This window comes from Juglans regia, chromosome 10, assembly GCF_001411555.2.
Source record: "Juglans regia cultivar Chandler chromosome 10, Walnut 2.0, whole genome shotgun sequence".
Taxonomy (NCBI): domain Eukaryota; kingdom Viridiplantae; phylum Streptophyta; class Magnoliopsida; order Fagales; family Juglandaceae; genus Juglans; species Juglans regia.
The window spans coordinates 14,179,649-14,200,579 of NC_049910.1; the positions used below are offsets into that span (position 1 = coordinate 14,179,649).

The 20,931-nt window shown below is 36.6% G+C and overlaps 2 protein-coding genes and 1 pseudogene across 4 annotated transcripts; 2 read left to right on the forward strand and 1 right to left on the reverse strand.

Moving 5' to 3' along the window:
- The first annotated feature begins 2,773 nt into the window (after positions 1-2,773).
- LOC109020129 lies at positions 2,774-3,481 on the forward strand. Its single transcript, XM_019002540.2, has one exon. It carries the CDS (start codon positions 2,774-2,776, stop codon positions 3,479-3,481), a length of 708 nt encoding a protein of 235 aa, XP_018858085.2.
- Positions 3,482-8,331: 4,850 nt separating this feature from the next.
- Positions 8,332-14,098, forward strand: LOC109020128. 3 transcript variants are annotated; one of them, XM_019002538.2, is made up of 2 exons: positions 8,332-10,067; positions 12,645-12,753. In XM_019002538.2, exon 1 carries the CDS (start codon positions 8,682-8,684, stop codon positions 10,053-10,055), a length of 1,374 nt encoding a protein of 457 aa, XP_018858083.2. In that variant the 5' UTR covers positions 8,332-8,681; the 3' UTR covers positions 10,056-10,067; positions 12,645-12,753. The 3 variants fall into 3 exon arrangements, with proteins under 3 accessions (XP_018858083.2, XP_018858084.2, XP_018858082.2); XM_019002539.2 differs by lacking the exon at positions 12,645-12,753 and adding an exon at positions 10,465-12,628; XM_019002537.2 differs by lacking the exon at positions 12,645-12,753 and adding an exon at positions 13,802-14,098 and having other exon boundaries at positions 8,333-10,067.
- On the reverse strand, positions 12,940-18,619 carry LOC109020130 (annotated as a pseudogene).
- Positions 18,620-20,931: the final 2,312 nt, after the last annotated feature.

Below are 20,931 nucleotides of genomic sequence, written 5' to 3' on the forward strand. Positions count from 1 at the left end.
AAAATAATATATTTCCATATTGCAACTATAGTTTCTATTGTCCTAATTCCTATATGCCAACAATAGGAAATTCCCTTAGAAGACCAGAACCCTCCAATTTGACATGTAGAACCGGAATGCAATGTTCATGATAGTTTTATTTCCCACAAATTAATGAGAAGTCTCCAAGCTTGACCCCTCCCATATTAGGGTGACTTTCGGAGAAAATGATGCAAACCCAAATTGATATTAGGGTATCTAAGTCTAAATTCTACATTGATTATATTGAAGTACTACTTTTTGAAAATGAATTTATACAAATATGGAAGGAACAATTTAATATCTTTCTTAAAGTAAGGGTAAGATTAGTTATTTTTCCTCAAATCATAGATTTATGTATGTTCATTCTTGCCTTGTTAGTAAATATTTAGTTTCAAATTTGGAAGTGATTTTGATTTTGGTTTTGATCAATTTTTTAGTAGAATTTTTGTTTATTTATGTATTAATTTCTCATACAATAACTTAGATTTTTCTGTTTTTGAAAAAATCCTCATAATCTTGAATCTTGCAGCTATTTAATTTAAGTCCGACTTGTGGGTTTCATGAAATAATTTCAGATTTTACTATTAACCAATATTATTAAGAGTTTTTTCTATATTTTGGGTGATTCTCTTGTCTTCCTTCCTTGTGAATTATCTGTTGAAATTAGTTTACAAAATAATCTATATTCTGTCTGGCATCAGTTGGCATCAAAGCTTAACATCTTTCCTGAGGTAATATCTCATCAGTTTCCATGACTAGTGGTCATGGTCCTCGTGGACAGGTTCCGAACAAGGAAGTCTTTCATTGTGATTATAGCGTTCAGGATGTGATGATTGAGAATTTGCAGATGCAAGTTGTAGAGTCAACCGGCTTCTAACAACATAGGATATCGGCAATCGTGAGATGGAAGATCACGATTGTAATTTCAGTTTTGAGAACTCGTATCACAATCGTGCTCTATCTTGGTAGCACTGTGGTTCGGAGGAGTGTGACCTCGATTTTAGTGTTAATTTACCAGAATTTTCTAGTACTTTTCAAGCTAAGGTTTCATTGATTTATTACATTATGTTGAGTGAATTTACTATAAGAAAGAAGAGTTTGACGATGGACATTCTTCCATAGGATAGAACTCCATACCAATTTACGATATCTAGGGGCGTAAAAAGTATTTGGTATACCAGAAAATCGGTTCGGACCAGCTCGCACCAGTTGAATCGATTCGGTTTTGGATCAGCCGGTCTAAGACCAGTTCCCCAAGTTTTAAAACCGGCCGGTTTTGGTCCAATTCCGATTCTACGCTTTTTTGGACCGGTTTAATATATTATATATTTTAAATTAATTTTGTTAATATTATATATAATATATTTTTTAGTATATATAATTTTTATATATAATAATATAAATTATAATTATGTATAAGATAATGTTATTATAATTTATAATATAAAATTTTAATTTAAGACATGAACATTTATTTGATCATATGCTTTAAATATAATATATATATATATATAAATATATCTATATATTAACAAGATTTTATAGCCAAATAAATTCTCAATATATTCCTTTTGATAAATAAATTAGTAAATTAGTAATACTAATATACATTAGTATATAATGTATATTAATTACAATTTACATTTTATGGCCTAATTCTAGTCTAATAATATTACTATTAGTAATATAATTTAAGTCTATATATAAATTACTATATAAATCACTATAGTATTAATTATAATAAATAATTATATATGAAATAATGATATAGTATAGGAAGGTTTTTTCTATTTTATTTTCTATAAAGCAGATTTTTTTTTATAGCATTTACATAACATATTTTTCTATAAAACAAATTTTTATAAACAGTTTTTTATAACAAATTTTTAATAGAATAGATTTTGTTTAAAACAGTTTTTTTATAAATAGATTTTTTTTTAATGATAAATTGCCTCTTTTTAAAACCGGAAGTACAAGTTTAGGAGGGTAATCGGTGCGGGTTCGTTATTGAAAATGCAAAATTGGTGTTACTAATTTTGTCCCAAAATTTGTCCAAAATCGAAACATACTAGACAAGTTACACCCCGAACGATACCTATCCTGATGAAGATAACCTAGTGGATGTGGCAGTAATTTTTATTAAAAACGTAGAAAATTTGGAAAAAGAAAATGGTGGTGAAGTCTGGAATTTGAAGATCATGAAACAACTTTTGAGACAATTAACTTTACACGATCCGAAATCACGATTAGCCACCCCTTAGTAAAAGCTCAACATTCGTGAATAGAAATTAATCTTTTTAAAAAACACAGTTAGGATCATTTTTTTATTTGATGATTTTGTTATTTCTATAATATCGAAAATAATGTTTGATCTTATGTTGATCATCTTGACGTGAATCTAGTTTATCATTTAAGAAGTGCCACATGTAGCTATAATTTATATATTGTGAGTATTTCGCTTAATTTTATTAGTTTTTATTTATTTTTTATTAAATTTTAAAAATTTTACCATTTCAATAGCTGAGATGGTCCTTCTTTCACTGTGTGAAGGTAAGGTTTTTCCTCTCTATGTTTCTTGGTAAACTTAAAGCTTCCATCCTTCTGGACTTCTGTCTGTGAAGGATAAGTGATGCAAGGGGACATTTTTAAAATGTGTGAAGGCTTGAAACTCACGAAAGAGGAACGAGAGGAGGTGGTAATCAGAAATGAAGATGTGGTGTTATCAGAATAAAAAAGCAAACTTTGTTTTGTGATGTTGGTGCTGGCTGATAAGGAAGCCAACACAGGTGCCCTTAGGAACACCCTATCCCGAGTATGGCAGATAGAAGGGAAAGCTGTCTTCAAAGAGGTAGGCAGGAACAAGTTTTTGGTGGAGTGTAAGAAGGTGGAAGACAAGAAGAGGATCATGAAAGGCCGTCCCTGGTCTTTTGATAAGAATCTAGTTTGCTTGCAAGACTGCGAAGGGTTCAGGTCTTGGATGGACATGCGTTTTAAGAAAGAACCTTTCTGGATCCAGTGCCATGATCTACCTTTTGCTGGTATGAACTATAACACAAGTGTTAATCTGTGCAAAGGGGTGAGAGAGGTACTTATGGTCGACACTGATAGCAGTGGTCTTTGCTGGGGGAGTTTCTTAAGAGTTAAAGTCCTTTTAGATATCACTAAGCCTTTGGCAAGAGGGAGACAACTCAGTCTGGATGAATCAAAGTCTTGGATTCCTTTCAAATATGAGAGGCTGCCAAACTTTTGCTACCATTGTGGAATGATCAAGCATGCTATGGGCATATGTGAAAGTCTGGATAGAGGGAAGACGAGTATGGAAGGTTTCAGTCAACAATATGGTCCTTGGCTAAGGGCAAATCCTAAAGCCTCTTTGACTGGCAATAGTCAAGATAGGAAGGTACTTGGCCATGGAGGGAGGCCGGGGAGTGTCAGTAGGGAGGAAGATGGCGGAGATTAGCAAGAAACAAATACACATGGAAAGGAGGGGCTCGAGGCAGACTACGTGGAAGAAGATCAGGGAGTATTAAATGCTGGAGGAAATTCGGGATTATGTCATAGAAAAGAAGACCCTGTTGTTTCTAAAAGGAAAGCTGACTATCCTTTTGTGGAAGGACAAGGGGCAGTTTCCATTTTGGTAGGGGCAGAATCCTCTCTGGTAGGTGGAGTACCTATCCTAGGAAAATATGAGCAGAACTTTTCCTCTTTGAGTGAGGCAACTGTGCCTCACTGGCACGAGAGGATCCTCTATCACAACCAGATGGAAAAGATGGGCATGTGATGGATTAGACATGTTGAGCAAGACTGACTCGTGTGCAATGGACTTGGATAAAGTAAAAGCTGGACAAAAGAGGAAAAAACAGTATGTCTCAACTGTAGACTGTAGTGGTTGGTAAGAAACTCAAACAAAATCTCGATGGGGAAGGAAGATAATGGGATTACAAGGTAGTTGCTGCATTGTAGCACTGCTAGTCCCCATGAAACTCTTATGTTGGAATTGCCGAGGGTTTGAGAACCCCCAGACAGTTAATGAGTTTCACTTCTTGATGAAGGAAAGAGGCCCAAAAATGGTTTTTTTGTCTAAAACCAAGAGTAACAAGTCAACAGTGAAGAAAGTAAGGAACAAGATAGGCTTTACAAACAATTTTATAGTTGACTGTGTTGGTAGGAGTGGTGGTCTTTCCCTCATTTGGAAAGAAGAGGTGAGTGCTAAATTATTTTCATACTCCAATAGTCATATCTCAGTGACTATTACACCTGAGTTGGGAGGCCAAACATGGATGCTTTCAGGTTTCTATGGAAACCCTGCTACAAAAAAGAGGAAAGAGAGTTGGAGACTCTTGAGAATGCTGAAACCAGAGAACCATATGGCATGGCTATGTATGGAGGACTTCAACGAAATTTTATGTAATGAGGAGAAAACAGGGGCATCCACTAGACCATTTTCTCAAATGGAATCTTTTAGGCTGGCTCTCGATGATTCTGACTTAACTAATCTAGGGTTGATTGGATCAAAGTATACATGGAGCAATAATAGATAAGGGAGAGGCTTCATTAAAGAAAGGCTGGATAGAGTCCTGGGTAATGGTTAGTGGCCATATTGCAACAATGAAGTACATGTATTACCTGTATTGAATTCTGACCACTCTCCACTTTTAGTCCTTTGTGATAATGAGGAAGCTGCAATGAGCAGAAAAGAAAGGTTATTCAGGTATGAGGCCTGTTGGTCTTCGAAACAGGATTGCAAGGACATAATTAGGATGTCTTGGCAGGCTAGTTTTAGAGGGGAGCACTCAGTGATAAACCTCAAGAATGACCTGGATAGATGCAGAAGGAACCTGAAGGTTTGGGCTAAAGTATCTGTTGGGAACCAAAGGAACCAAATCAGGCAAAAAAGTGTTAGGGTGCAGGAGATGCTGAGAATCAATCAAGGTGATTTTAATGAATCCATTAAGGGCCTTCAAAATGAAGTTAACATGCTACTAGCAGATGAGGAGCTCAAGTGGAGGCAAATATCAAAACAGCAGTGGTTGAAAGAAGGTGACAAGAATACAAGCTTCTTCCACAAGTGTGCCTCTGAAAGAAGGAAAACACAAACTATATCAAGGATTATCGATGAAGGGGGAGTCTGTATTAATGATCCAGCTGACATATGTGTTACATTTCAAAGGTATTATAAGAACTTATTTATGACCTCCAACCCGAGGGACATCTCTGAAGTTCTGAGGGATTTGAACCCAGTGGTGACACCTGAGATGAATAGCCAGCTCATAAAGCCGTGCTCACATGAAGAGGTAAAACAAGCTTTGTTTGAGATAGACCCTCTGAGCTCTCCAGGCCCTGATGGATTCTCAGCTGGCTTTTTCCAAGATTACTAGGAAACTGTAGGTGAGGGGGTGTTCTTTGTAGTCAGAGAGGTTCTCAATGCTAATAGAAAGTTGCGAGAACTAAATGAGACCTACATTGTCTTGATCCTTAAAAAATTGAAACCCCACAATGGTGGTTGAGTACCGTCCCATTAGCCTCTGCAATGTGGTACATAAAGTGTTGTCCAAAGTTTTGGCCAACAGAATGAAACCTTTCCTGTCAACATTGATCTCCCCTTCTCAGAGTGCATTTGTCCTTAGGCGTTTGATATCAGACAACATAATAGTTGCCTATGAAGCCATGCACTCCATGCAGCACATAATGAAGAACAAAAAAGAAAGAGAGTTACATGGCAATGAAGTTGGACATGAGCAAAGCTTATGACCATATAGTGGTCTTTTTTAGAAGCTGTCCTACACAAGATGGGCTTTAAGAAGGAGTGGATTGCCTTGATTTTGCAGTGTGTATCCTCTGTCAAATACTCCTTATTGATAAATGGTGTTCCCCGAAAACCTTTCCAACCATCTAGAGGCCTTAGACAAGGGGGACCCTCTCTCCCCTTATCTTTTAATTTTATGTACGGAGGTACTTGGGAATATGTTGGACTCAGTTGAGAGAGAGGTTTATATCTCTGGTTTTCCTTTTGCTAGGGGTTCTTCGCTGGTTAACCAACTTTTCTTCGCAGATGATAGCTTGCACTTTTGTAAAGCAAATGCCCTGGAGAGGAGTAGAATGTTCAGGCTTCTAAACTCGTATGAGGTTGCTTTCGGACAGAGACTTAATTTGGAGAAGTCAGCCATCGTTTTCAGCAAAAACACTCTTGTAGCTGCTAAACAAGTTATTCTCTCGACATCTAGGATGAAGGAAGCCAAACACCTTGAGAAGTACCTAGGATTGCCATCCTATGTAAGGAAGAACAAGCTGGCTTCTTTTAGGCCTATTCTGGATTCCATTAGAAATAGAGTTAAAATTGGAAGGTGAAATTTATCTCTAATGCAAGTAAAGAAGTGCTTTTGAAGTCAATAGTGCAAGTTATCCTCACTTATTGCATGAGCATCTTTAAACTCCCTAAGTCTATAATCAAGGCTATTAATAGGCTAATGCAGCAATTCTGGTGGGGCAGTAGAGGGGATAGGACAAAAACTCAATGGCTTTTTTGGAATTTGCTTGGAAAGAACCAAACAGATGGTGGGCTTAGTTATAGGGACTTTGATCATTTCAATCGAGCACTACTAGCCAAGAAAGGCTGTTGAGTGACTCAACAAACCAACTCCCTTGTGGCTAGAGTATTAAAAACCAAGTATTATCATAGATCTGATTTCATGCATGCAAGACTTGGTAGTAATGCCTCGTATGTTTGAATGAGTTATTGGAGGCCAAACCAGCATTGGTAGAGGGCTTGATATGGCGCATTGGGAATGGAAAGGAGGTCAACATTTGGAGGGACAAATGGATTCATCAACCTACTTCATACAAGGTGCAGACCCTTCTAGATGAGAGATTGGTTCATTGGACAGTAGCTAACCTTATAGATGAGCAGACAAAAGCATGGAACATGCCTGTTTTGAAGAGTATTTTCTGTAAAGAGGACATTAGCAACATAACTAGGATCCCTATCAGTTGGAGGGGTAGCTCAGACCAGCTAGTGTGGAGGTGCACTAAAGATGGATTGTTTTACAGTGAAGAGTGTCTATCATCTCCTTAGGGAAATGGAACAACATTCTATAGGACAATCATCTAAGGGAGTGAATCATAAGGAGATCTGGTCCTCTATTTGGAAAATTAAGGTCCAAAGTGTAGTCAAAATGTTCTTGTGGAGAGTTTGCCATGATTCATTGCCAAAAAACCTTAACCTCAGTAAAAAGGAGAATAAGGGGCTCTAATCTATGCCCTGTGTGTACTTTGGAACCTGAGTGTGTAATACACGCCTTATGGGCTTGTGAGTCAGTGCAGGATGTATGGGGAATTTGTTCTAGGAGTCTACAGAAAGTAAGTCAGTTTCCAAACATTCAAAGACTTAGTGAGTCACCTTCTTTCAGTATTAAGTGAGGAAGACTTAGAGCTTTTTGCTATCACTGTACATCTAGTGTGGAAGAGAAGAAATGGGCTTGTGTTTGCAGAGAAATTCCCCTTCCAAGCTGGTACACAATAGCCACCAGATGCTTAGAGACTTCAAGGCAGCTACTGAATGCTGCTCTTCCAGACAAACAGAGAGGCCTAAAGTTGCTAATTGGATTCCCCCACCTGTGAATGGTTTTAAGGCTAATTGGGATGCAGCTGTAGATAGAATAAGGTGCAGAGTTGGAATAAGGGTGGTGATGAGGAACTGGGAAGGTAAAGTGATTGCAACTCTAAGATCTCAAAGGAATCTGTTTCCTGATGCAAAACTGGCTAAGGCAGTGGATGCACTCAAAACTGTAATTCTTTGCAAACACCTACATCTACAAAATCTTAACCTTGAAGGGGATGCACTCACTGTGGTCCAATACATCAATAGAGAGACATGGGACTGGAGCACTGCAGGCCTGATTATCCAAGACATTAAAGCAGAAATCAAGAATATTCCAACTCAGTCGTTTTAGCATGTCTCTAGAATTTATAGTAGTATTGTCCATTGTTTAGCAAATGATGTTGTAAAACTCTCTGAGGAGAGCATTTCCTTGGAGGGGAGTCTCTACTTGTATCCAACATTTGCTATATTAAAGAGGAACATGTTTGATTACTAAAAAAAAAAAAAAAACAATTGCTGAGATATTAGCACATATATGACTATATAAGTAAAATTGTAATTATAAATAAAATTTTCCTTCCCATTTTAACAGCTTTCTGCTCAAACAAAAAATCTAAAAAGAAAAGTAAACATAGTGATAAATCATGAAGTTGTTTGTTATTTTAATTTTCAACCAATCTTGCCATTGATCGGGTTGAAGCCCAAACGTAGACCCGAAACTGGCCCAAATCAACACGGCGGACGAACATCGAGACGCTCCACATGGGACCCTATGGCCCATCTTACATTATCCTAACCGGAGCGTCTATAGGGGCGGTTATAACATCCAACGGCTAAGATTGCACCTCCGAAGCCACTACTTCCCCTCTAGGCTCCAACGGTCATAAAATCTCCCCCTTTTAATTTTTGAGCAACGGTCAAAAAATCTCAAAATACAAAAGAAATTGGTTAACTAAGAGTAACAACCCACTAAATCACAAGCCAAAACGCTCCCTAAAACAATCAATCTCTCTTGCTCTAAAATCCCATTGGTCTCCAAGAACTCCAGCCCCAGCAAGCAAAAATGAGTACTCTCTACCCAGATGCAATTAACGCCCCGGAGCTCCAGATATGGAACAATGCCGCTTTTGACAACGAAGAATCCGATGAATCGGACCCCGTTAAAGCCTCTTGGTCTGATAAGCACGCCGTGAACCGGTCTGAGTCTCTTGAATCCGATTGCGGCAAAGAAAATCTGATCCCTTTGGTGGTAAAATCCCCTCTATCAGAAAAATCTCCGGTACCCATTAAGCCACTTCTCCCGAGTAGGAACTTGCCATTGAAGATTCTTCTTGAAACTCCGGCGGTTCCAAAGAAGGGGTACAAAGCAATAGAGGAAAACAAAAGAGTCCGTGAGGATAAAGTAATTGATTCGGAGATCGAGAGTATTGAAAAGGAGATTAGTCAGTTATCATTGAGACTCGAAGCGCTTCGATTCGAAAAGGCCGAGCGGAATGCGATGAGTACAGTCGAAAGGCGGGGAAGGATTGTTCCGGCTAAGTTTATGGAGCCGAAACAGGGTGTAGAGAATTCTGATTTGAACAGAAAGATCGAAGAACCTTTAACCTCAAGCGCAAAGCCAAAGATTAACCGTAGGGGTGTAAGTTTGGGTCCCGCGGAGATATTCGCCGGAGCCAGACCTCGACAGCCAGGCAAGACTGAAATCACGCCGGTCCAACCGATTCAGAGTCGCCGGAAATCATGCTTTTGGAAACTTCAAGACATTGATGAGTTGAAAGCGGCAAAAGAAAGGGGTAAGAGTCTGAGTGTTAGCCCGAAATCGCGGAAAACTTTGTCTAAGTTTCAAGCTCCAAAGCAGGCAGCAACCACGGTCGGGTCTAAAAGGCCTCTCAAGAAAGAAGATCGGTTTCTCGCATCAATTCAGCCAAAGAAGCTGTTCAAGGATGGAGAAAAGTCGCTGACCGCAAAGAAACCATTTAAGTCTGGTAGGGTGGTGGCGAGCCGATATACCCAGATTTCCAATCAGACAAATGGGAATTCGAGACTGAGCGATGGGAGGAAGCGGTCTTTACCGGAGGATGATAATGAGCATGGTAACAGGTGTGACCGAAGGCGCACTTCATCGGTGGGAAAATTACATGGGAATCAGGGAACGGACAGTCGGTTGAAGAAACTTTGGGAGATTCCGAGTGAGGTACTGGTATACAAGGGTGAGGAAGATGAGTCTTTAGAGTCAATTGCTGAGATGGGTGGAGTGCTTCCGAAAATTAGGATAGTCCGGTGTGTGAAGGACACTCCGAGAGACTCGGGACCAGCCAAAAGAGTGGCTGAATTGATTGGGAGAAGGTCGTACTTTTGCAATGCTGAGGGGGCGGAGCCTTCAGTTTGTCAGGCTTTGAATTTTGAGGGAGATGCACAAGAAGAATTAATTGGATAACAAGAAAGCAAGGTGATTGTTCTTTCTTCATTACAGCTTTATTGTTGTGAGCCATAACTCTTGTTATGGGGTAAGCAAGCTAATGTTTTCTATGGATAGGATGTAAGTCTATAGTTTAGAGTTTTCTTGATCGCTTATGCAATAATGAACTAAGCTTTTCTCTTGCTTGATGAAATACGTGCTTTGAGTTAATGAAAATGAGTGGTTTCCTATTTGATATTGTTGGGAGAAATCTAAATAGCGGAAATAATTATCTCCCACTTTGTATGAATCTGTTAGGAAGTAATTGAATAGAGAGCAATATAAAGCAAAATCACACACACACACACACGGAGCAAAGGGAAAAAACCACGAGACTAGTTAAAACTTCCGCTATCGACAATAATGTGTACACAAATGTTCTCTCTAGATGGCACCAGAGGCATAGAATCATCAATGATCTCAAGAAAAACACTTTCTTGGCAACCAAACAGTGTGATTAGAAGATATCTCACCAAGAGACGCGTCACGGTTCGCGACCTCGAACACCAGAAATACTGCTCCAAATCCGATCTCCACCGTTCAGATTGTAGAGCCTTGAGTCTTGAACGTGCCTACAAAATTTCAGCTCAATCGAACTACAGAGACAACTCCGATCGGAGTGTTTGATTGAAGCTGGACGAGCTCCCCTGTTTTTGGCTGTCTCTTCCTCTACCCAATCTCTCACACGGTTTTTCTCTCCTCTTCATTTCTAACTCAGAAGCAGCACTTGGTTTTAAAATCTAATTAAGCAGGCTTTAAACCCCCTCTCCATGTGGGCTTAATGATCCTACATGGACCATCCTCCATATAGGAGGGAGCCCAACACAACTGATATTTAATGTGCTTCAGAAGGTAATGTTATCTTTCTGTAGTTATAAATGAGAACCATCCAGTTGACTTTCTGTAGTTATAAAGAAAATCACTCTGGAACTTCTTCCCACCGTTTTGAATCACTTACATTTGTTTCACGTGATGTAACGATATTGGGCTTTAGTCATTTGGGAAGGGTTCCTGTAGTTTCATGTTGGCAACTAGCTTAGCGATTTGGTATGTCTCTAGTCTTCCTGAGATGTTTTTTATGGAATGGCTCTTTATTATCAAATCTCACATGTCCTCTCCTGGGTCGTGTGGCTCTTGATGAATTGTAAACAATATATACAATTTCATCAACAGCTTACTGCGGAGGAAGAAGAAAAAAGGTGAAGCTATGTGGCATGAGAAAGTGAAGATTGTTTTAGGATTTTTGCATCTTCGTATGCCTTGATTCAGAATAAACTCTTTGAACTACTTATTAAGATTCTGCATTTAGATATACAAATAAGGGGTTGGGTCTGAAGTCATGTAATCTTGTATGTGCATTTGCGGAAACTCCTTGCCGAGGCGTGTGCACCCCCAGGATTAGTCAGGACTTAGTTTAGAACTCTCGGTGCCAATAAAAGAAACCACTGCATGAGTAGTATATACCTTGAAAAATAGTTGAATGAAAAATGAAAGAGAGAAGAAACCACATCTTCTGTTATCCTTTTTGTGAATATTTCATCCACCTAGGAATCCTTGAGGTGAGAGGATCTAGTCACACCCCGGTGTAGCCCTCACTACTCACTAGTCTAGGATACATCATTCTGCTATTTAAAATTCTTGATCACTCTCAGTCCTTAGACTTGCAATAAGGTTTACCTCCATAATATCAATTCTATGGGAAGTAAAGACATCATATTTCCGTGCTTGATATTCATGAAGCATCCGTAGCTATCTTGGGGAGTCCTTGCACAGTTGTCTCATGACTTGCAAACAACCAGATTGCACTTGCTGCCCTGATCCCGATTACTTATGAATATGTTCTCTTTATTGCTAATATTGATAATGATGATCACACCATCAACTATTAATTGATCATTTTTTTTAGGATTTACGCATCTCCACATGCCTTGAATCAGAATAATCTCTTTGAGCTTTGTTTATAGGATTTTGCATTTAGATGTGGTAACTTGATAAAGAATAGAAGCAAAATTGGCATCTTTTTCCCCTAAATAAGGGGTTGGGTTTGAAGTCACGAGTTTAATTCTGAATGAGTAGTATTTACCTTGGAAAATAGTTGAAGAAAGCACACCTTCTGTTATTTAATCTTAGGGTAGCATCATTTTTGTTATTTAAGATTCTTGACCACTCTCATTCCTTAGACTTGTAATAAGTTTTTCTGACTCAAAGTAATTTCTGTGGAAAGACATCGTCTTTTAGTGCTTGATATTCATGAAGCATGAGTAGGTTATCTGGGGGAGTATCTCCTTACACAGTTGCCTCAAAACTTTTGCAAAAGATGTCCTCACACATTCTGCACTTGCTGCTCTGAGCCATCATACTTCTGAATATGTTCTCTTTATTCCTACTCATGATAATGATGATTAAAAGATATTTTCCTTCTTGTGGTGTTTGTTACTCATGATGGTTTGTTTGCAAGTTCTTCTGGTTGAAATAAGAGAAGAATGTACGAAGTGTCGGCATATTCATAAAATGCTTCTTGTATTCATGTAGGTAAGTAACTTTCACATTTGTAATTTATGTATACAGAGAGGGAGAGTCCAATTTCATTCATCAAGGACTAAAATGGCATTTGAAGGCAATTGAAATTGAATTGATGCTGATAAAAGTTAGTTGCAGACATGGAATCTATTAAGGCCTCGTTCATGTACAGGAGTATCTCAAGTCATAAAAGTGAAAAACTACTCATTTTGTGGCTCTTAAATGGTTTTAATGAAAAAACAAAGCTTCCGTGATCCTATTATAGAAAAACTAATCATTTTGTGCCTCTTAAATATGTTTTGGATTTTTTGTCAAAATCCATAACTGTGATAGTATTTAGAGCACGCACAACTCGCGTTGAATTACTGTTAAAGCTCAAAAGCCAAATTGACAGATTCAGAAGAAACTTAGAACTCAAACAAATTCTGAACAAAATATGCATTCATCTGTCTCTATTATAGGAAATGAATGGTTGAAAAGAACTTCTATTGTAGCATATGCTCCCTTCTAGTCTCGGATTCGGCTCGAGTCCCTTCCAAATATGAATCGCTTTCCCCAGTCAGATATAACCGAAATCCTTGCCCTCCAACTGGCTAGCTTGCTGCAGCATGTTGAGAGAAACATCAGACAGAAATCATAGTGACACTAACAACCGACCTGAAATCTGTATCAATTAATTACCTGGGATATACTGAATACCAGATCCACCGAGTGCTATGACCAATCCAGACCCAATCTCCAGGAAATTGAATTGCTACTTGTTGTCCACCCAGTGGGGTGAATTTCCCCAAGTGATTGTACCTTAAATTAAAACCATAAAAAGAGTTTAGTAACACAGCAAGGAGATTCTGTTCACTACTCATTGTGTAATTAGATACAGAGATGCTGTTTAGTTCCCACTAAAGCATCCAAAGCTACCAACATGTCTGAAAACTATCATCAAAATATCCATGCGTGCAAATCAAGCATGCGCGCGCATATGTAGTTCTACTTGCAAATTGATGTAGAAGACACACCCTATGATGATATAATTTGCAAAACAAATCATATACTTATTTGGAATTAATTATATTGCTGATGACTCAAAGGATGTAGTAGTAGCAGTCCCAGGGTACACAATATGATTTGATTATATGCCTCACCCCTATATATGCTATGAGATAACTCATATGAAGCCAAAAATAAATTAATATTGTGTTTTGCAGGCAGAAAAGATGTCCAAAAGAGACGGAGCTGAGAAAATCAACATTCTTCCTTGGGAAAGCAATGGATTATGGCTAAGAATACATTAACATAAAACTACAAAATGATTAGCCAGATGCTGTTGAAATGCAACTTTAAAATGCATTGATGTAAGTAAGTTTAGTAGAAATGTCCTTGTGCCATCATGAGAACCATAATTGACTGCTCTGCATTTTATATTCAGAACCCCTATTTCATTTGATATAGTCAATACCACATTTATTGGCATGTTATAGCTTGCAAACTAAATCTTGTACCTAAAGGGATGAAACCGATGGCGTCCGGATCCCCTAAACCTGAGAGGACCTTCAGGATACTTTTCACACTCCTCCATGCGATTGAAACAGTCAGCAAGATATTCTCCTTGTTGACCTGCTACCTAGAATACACGAAGCACACAAGAAGGTATAAAATAAGTATTAGTCAGAGGTCAAATAGATTGTTATGCAAAGGAATTTAATCCGGTACCTGAGCTGTTGCAGGAAGATTTATTGTCTGAGAATCCACTTCAGAAAGAGCTGATTTAAACTTTTCAATTTCAATGGCTGCCTGGTTTTGGGCAAAATCTCTTGAGAATTCTTCAGTAAGGCAGAAAAGTTTCTCACTTTTCTCCTCTTAAGATGAAGCTTCACTTGAGGATGTCATCAACAATTTCTTGGAAGTCCTTCAGATTTAGAGTACCAGATTTATTCTTGTCTGCCTTATTGAATATGAAGGCAATATCTTCCTGATAACAAGTTGGAAATTAAAAAAAAAAGTCTGAGAAACAGAAAATTATATCTAATAGAATCAAATCAAGATAAACACACGTCTTCTCTCTGTGGATAATATGCAATTAGTTCTTGAAAACTTGTGTAAACACGAAATGATATAAAAAGAAAAGAAAAGATATTTGCAACCGTGAATTGTGCAACTGCCGCGTAATTACTTTAAAAAAAATGAATAAAACATGGGACTCACATGAAAAAAAAATTAATTTTTTAATAGTCACTCTTTTTCAAAGTAATTATGTGGTGTTTATGCACGACAAGGGAAATGCACAATTTCAAGTGCTTTGTATTAACACAGATAAATCAGGCTCCAGGTGTCGATACCATACCATGATTTGGCGTTGATTTACTGTAGCACAGTCACCCAAGGCATAGACATTCTCACATCCTCCCACCCTCAGCCATTTATCAGTAGCTAAAGCATGCCCGTTAACCTGTCCTCAAATGAATAGAAATTTGAAAAAAACTTTTGAGTAGTGGATCTCACACAGTTACCAGAACGCTATGGTTGAAACTAGTGTCGTTTACCTGACCAATCTGCTTCGTGAAAGCTATGATTTCAAGGCGGGTCCCATTGCCAGTTGCCCATAGAACCGTTCCATAGGACCATAAGGTATATTTGAAACTTCACCAGTTTTTCTTTCTCTAGCAGAGATCTCTTTATCAGTAACTTGTATAACCATTGATCCTGTTTTCACATGAATACTATCTCTTTGGAACTTCTCTTCAGCAAAAGCAGTAATTTTCTTGTCATACCTGTAGTAACATTAGCGGTATCTGAAAACATGACAACACAATCAAACATGCTTAAACATGTTTAAACAGTGCCTTACGTGTTTAAAATATGATCTGCTGCTTCGATGAGTGTGATTTTCACGAAGTTGTTGATGTGAGGGTATAACTTGAGTAAATCTTCGTGGATGAAGTCACGAAGCTCTGCAGCAAACTCCACAGCTGCAGGACCACCACCCACCACTACAAAATGTAGAATCCTCTTCCTCTCTTCGTCACTTAGGGCAGGTTTGGAGGTTAGGATAAGACACAAAATTCTCATCTTATCATTACACATTTTTTAAATCTCTATATAAAATATAATAAACAATTCAACTTTTTCAAATCTCAATACAATAATAATACTAAAACATAATATTTTAAACACTAAAACAAAATATAAAATTCTCATCTCACCCCTCAAACCTATCTTTAGACTAGGAAGGCTTGCCCTTTCAAAACTATCAAGCACTGATTTAGGGATTCTCTGAACATCTTCCACTTCCTAAAGAGGGAGAGAACAAAAAACACATTGTTTTCATTATAATAGCAGATTTAGGCCGTTTGGATTGAGAAATCATTTCAACTCATCTCATAATTATAATTTTTTTAAATTTCTACGTAAAATATAATAAATAATTTAATTTTTTTAAATCTCAAAATAAGAATAATATTAAAAAATAATATTCTAATAATATTTTATTTAATTTTTAATTTTTATCTAAAGTCATCTTATTTCATCTCACTATTCAAACGGGACGAACTTTTATGTAATGCAAATTACCTTCAAGAAGTGGGCTTACTCCACAACCCCAGGGGTGTTGAATGTGTATACACGAGCTCCCATGGCTATCACCAGGTAGTCGTAGTCTAAAGCAAATTCTTCCTTATCATCCCCGGCCACATTTGTGTTCTTACTAGATTTACAATAGGCTTTCTTTTTCTCTGGATCAATCTTGTAACAATTAGCTTCTTCGAAGTGGACATCATAGCTTTTCTGCAGCCGTGTGAGAGAGTAAAAGAATTGAGTAATCTAAAGTCTCTTCATTTATGAATCTGGAAGATGAAGTTGGCATGCATGATAGTTTTTCTTATTCTAGATCATACATAAGCGTGCTGCTTTGAGCACTGAATATCATCAAAGTCTGGTAGTACGTACGGATGACATGATACTCTCACTCTATCGCAGGATAGGATGCCATATTATTAAAATTATTTAGCATTAGTTTTTAATGACATGTCATCTTATAATTGGGTAGGAGTACTTACCATATGTCTGTATTTCGAGACTACCTAACCATTTGAACTTGCCTAAGCATTACTTTGTGACCGATTATTTATGACGATAATGATTATTTACAATGTAAACAGATTCATTTTGACAGAAAATAAGTCTAGAACTTATATATATATATGACACTAAATATTGATGATCATATATACTCATATATAAAAAGTCTAGAACTTATATATAGTTAAATTAAATACTATACTAGTATGTTTTAATTATTATAAAATGATATACCTTTACTATAATATAAATACACTAATAGTCTCGTTACTAGTATATATAAACATTATAGTATTACTATCATATATAGTCAAGTATAGAAATAATATACTTGATTAGCTAACACTCAGTAATATGTAATAGTTTCGTATAATATATAACATGTAATAGTCTAGTACAAAAATTTAATAGCACATACTACTATAGTCTAATTACATGTAATTAGGTACTAGTGAATTATTAATTTTTAATAATCAATGCTAACAATTAAATTTAGTGTTGAAGAAAATTATAAAATCCATAAATAAATAAAAAAACTCATGGTTAAAAAAAAAGGGGTTGGTTTAGGGTTTATGGTTTAGAGAAAAAAAATGCCCAAAACCGTAGCAACCCAGTGTAAGCCCAAATGCTGCCCCAATTTCAAGGTTAAAATGGCATCGCTTGGATCAATATATCCACTGCCCAACCCATTTCAAGTAAAACAATGTTGTTTTGCTAAACCTCTCAGTGGCCTAGTCTGTTTCATGTAAAACGACGTCATTTTCTCCCATCCAAATGACGCTGTTTAGAGTATTAGCCCTAAAATGTAACCCTAACTTCTAATTAAGCCCCCCTCCCCCCCAACAAATGACCTCAAACCCGTGTCCTCTCTCTCTCTCTCTCTCCCCCTCTATCCCTGCCCTTTACCGGCCACCACTGTCCCTTACCCTCAGTTCCTTCTCATCCAGGCATCCCTAGTGTCTCCCCTCTCTGTATTTTTCTTTCTCTCATCATTGCCCTTACTATTTTGAGATTTCAATTGTGTTTGTGAAACTTAGATCTATTTCTATTGACTCTATTCTATAACACCCAACCAAATGACTACGCACACATGACTTGAAAACACAACCATGTAATGCATTGGGCTCAAGCGGTTTGGTACCATTGGGTGTGAATTGTACATGGTACAAGTATTGAGTTCTTGTCTTTTACCTCTTTGTTTCTTGACAACTCAATTGGATTAGTTTGAAGATAAGCACAAATCCGACTTCACACTGACTCTGTTTCGTTTTAACATAGTCAAAGTCAGATTTCCTAGATACCGACTTTGACTTAGTCGGTGCTCAGCCCTAAAAAATTGAAGGGAATGAAAGGAACTTGCTTTAGAAGTCTCTAAAGAAACCGTGACAAAGATACGAGAGATGAGAGAAAAAAAGAAAATTTAATGATTGATTTACAAGTGAAGCATATCAAAATTCAAATAGTGTCCAATAATTTAAATATTCTACATCATTGGGTGATAGAAAAATAGATGGTAAGTATCATTACTCTGGGGAAAAAGAATTCTTTTTCTCTAATGCATTTTTCACCACATTTCTCAATAATATAAGGAAGTTTTTTACAAGTTTTTTTACCCACTCTTACACTTGACAAATCATCAAGCGCATACACTTTCATCTAATACTTATTAACCAAAGTTCACAAATCATAACTCGAGTAAAAAACTAACTACACTAAAGTACTAATCTTTCATGAAATTTTAGATATGAGCTTCCCAAAATTTTGATAGCATCATCATATATAGTCAGTAACACCTTTCTAGCAATATTTGTAATTTGGTCTGTTTTCGTATATCAATTTGTACGTGCTATTTTTTTAAAGAATTGTTAACCGAGTGGAGAAACCTCTAGAACTCGGTACTTCACTTTTCTAACATGAATTTTCTTTGTCGTTCCTTGTTGACTCGACATACTCGATGCTATGCTTATGAATGCTTTGCCTAACTCTTGTTTGTCTAAGTTTTATTTTTAAGAGACACTATGGGGTATGTACTTGGCCGACTCATTATGATCATTTATTATTGATTGCAATACAAAAACAATCTCTCTTTTATTCTCAGTGAAAGATGGGGTATGTACCCTCTCCTTATTCTTCTGATAAAAGAAGAAACCCCTCCCCTCCTCGCCCTTCGTGCAAGCAAAATATATAGAACAATTTTCATTTTTCACCTAGTTCTAGAACAAAATAAAAATGGAAGAATCGTGATAATAAAGATCTAACACAAGGTCAACAAAAGATTAAACTAGAATTAGATCAAAAAGAAAAATTCACTACATGAATTTTGTCTTTTCGTGGGGAGCAAGATCCCTGCATTTCCTCTGTTTTCTCGCAACAAATTTTTAACCACTACGATTTTCACTCTTCGCTAATCGATCGAAAGTAAAACGTCTGCTTAGAACACTTTCATTGGATTAGTTAAAAGTTAAATTCAATGAATATTTAGCTATTAAAGAGTAAAATATGCTCACATTGGATTAGTTAAATTCCAAATATTTAAAATTTAGCTACAGTGACTTTCAAAATTTTTTCCAAATTTGAAGGTTACTGTACATACATCAAATACATATTTTATTAATTATTTCTCTCTCCCTTTCTTTCTATCACATATTTTATCATAATTAATATATTAATTTGACTTAGTGATATATTAATTTAATAAGAACATGATTATTAATTAACATATAATAAGTAGAATAGTAAAATATGATAAAATTAAATAAATTAATAATTAAAAAAATTAAATATTTTTGAAATTATTAGTTATTCATTATCATATAATGAATAAATGTATAATCTAATGTGGAGATTTGATGTGAATAGCCAAAACTAAATTCATCTTATATTATTTTATTATTATATAATGAAAAAATAGCTATTCCAATGTGGAGATTTATGTGAATGGAATAGTTAAAAGTCAAATTTCTCTTACATTCATCAAAACTGTCCTTTAATTTTGGCTAATCCAATGAGAGTGCTCTTAGAGGAGTTTCGGTGAGAAATCATGGGCAGCCGCAATTGCTGTAGCTAACTCGTAGCAAAATTGCCTAGCCAATTTGTTCTGAAGGGCAATTATGGTGAGGAGACGTTGCAAATTTGGGTCATTTACGACGATTTTGCAGTGCTGTAAAATCCAATATTCGGCGATTTTAGGGCTTGCAGTAAGAAGCTTTGTTCCCAATTGTGGTGAATTCGTAGCCGCCGCAATTTCAGAGATTCTACATACGGTGAATTCGTAGACACCGCAATTTCAGAGATTCTACATGTAGTGAATTCATAGATGCTGCAATTTCAAGATTTTCTACATGCGGTGAGCATGTATGGCGTAGGAAATGCCAAAACCACCGCTTGCTAAAATTTACAGCTGGGTTGGATATGTGGTGAATAAATGACTTTACCCACTCGCAGAACTAGATCTATGGGTTTTCCGAATGCTGGCTTCAAACAATAGTTGAGCAAATTTATGGTTTTTTGGAATGTAGCAACGTTATTTGAAAGCTGTTTTGAACCTAGGTACGTTTGCAAATCAATCGATATATGCAAATTGAAATAACCTCTATCGCAATTCCCCTGTATATCGTCTTGGCATATTGATTCCCCGCCAATAATAAAATAAATGTTTAAAATATTGATTCTTTGCCAATCTAGTTGCCCAATAATATCAATTGACCAATCATAAAAAATTCTGCTTCTTTCCCAATAACAAATTAATATATCTTTGAGATTCCTCTCATTTTTATACTCTGCCAAGCCTGTATTTGAGGATTTTTTTGTTCTAGATTTAATATAAATCTAACACCATATATTTTACCTCCATTTTCATGTACATTGCCATCCAATTTTCATACAAAACTTGAATGCGAACATTTTATTTACTCACATATCACACATTATAGCAGGTATATAATTGTCATGCAATTGCTTAAATTTCTAAAGACGTCTACTGCCACTAAACACATAAATATGTATTACTCATTAGAATTGTTGTTAACATGGCTATACATTTAAACGTGGGAGTGAAGTATATATGTTGCATCTAGCAGGCTCATTGGTCTATCAAAAAATTACACTTGGCTGATATCAACATTTGAGAGCTTATGTCTACCTACAAAATACAGAGATTCAAATAATTATTGATGTGCTTGAAGTAATTATTGATGTCTACCTGCAAATTACAAAGATTCAAACAAAAACTAAACCTATGCCAGTTATTGCATGTACAAAC

Bases quoted from the DNA above. Each gene is read 5' to 3' on its own strand.
- LOC109020129 (XM_019002540.2), top strand. From the start codon at position 2,774: ATGTTGGTGCTGGCTGATAAGGAAGCCAACACAGGTGCCCTTAGGAAC.
- LOC109020128 (XM_019002538.2), top strand. From the start codon at position 8,682: ATGAGTACTCTCTACCCAGATGCAATTAACGCCCCGGAGCTCCAGATA.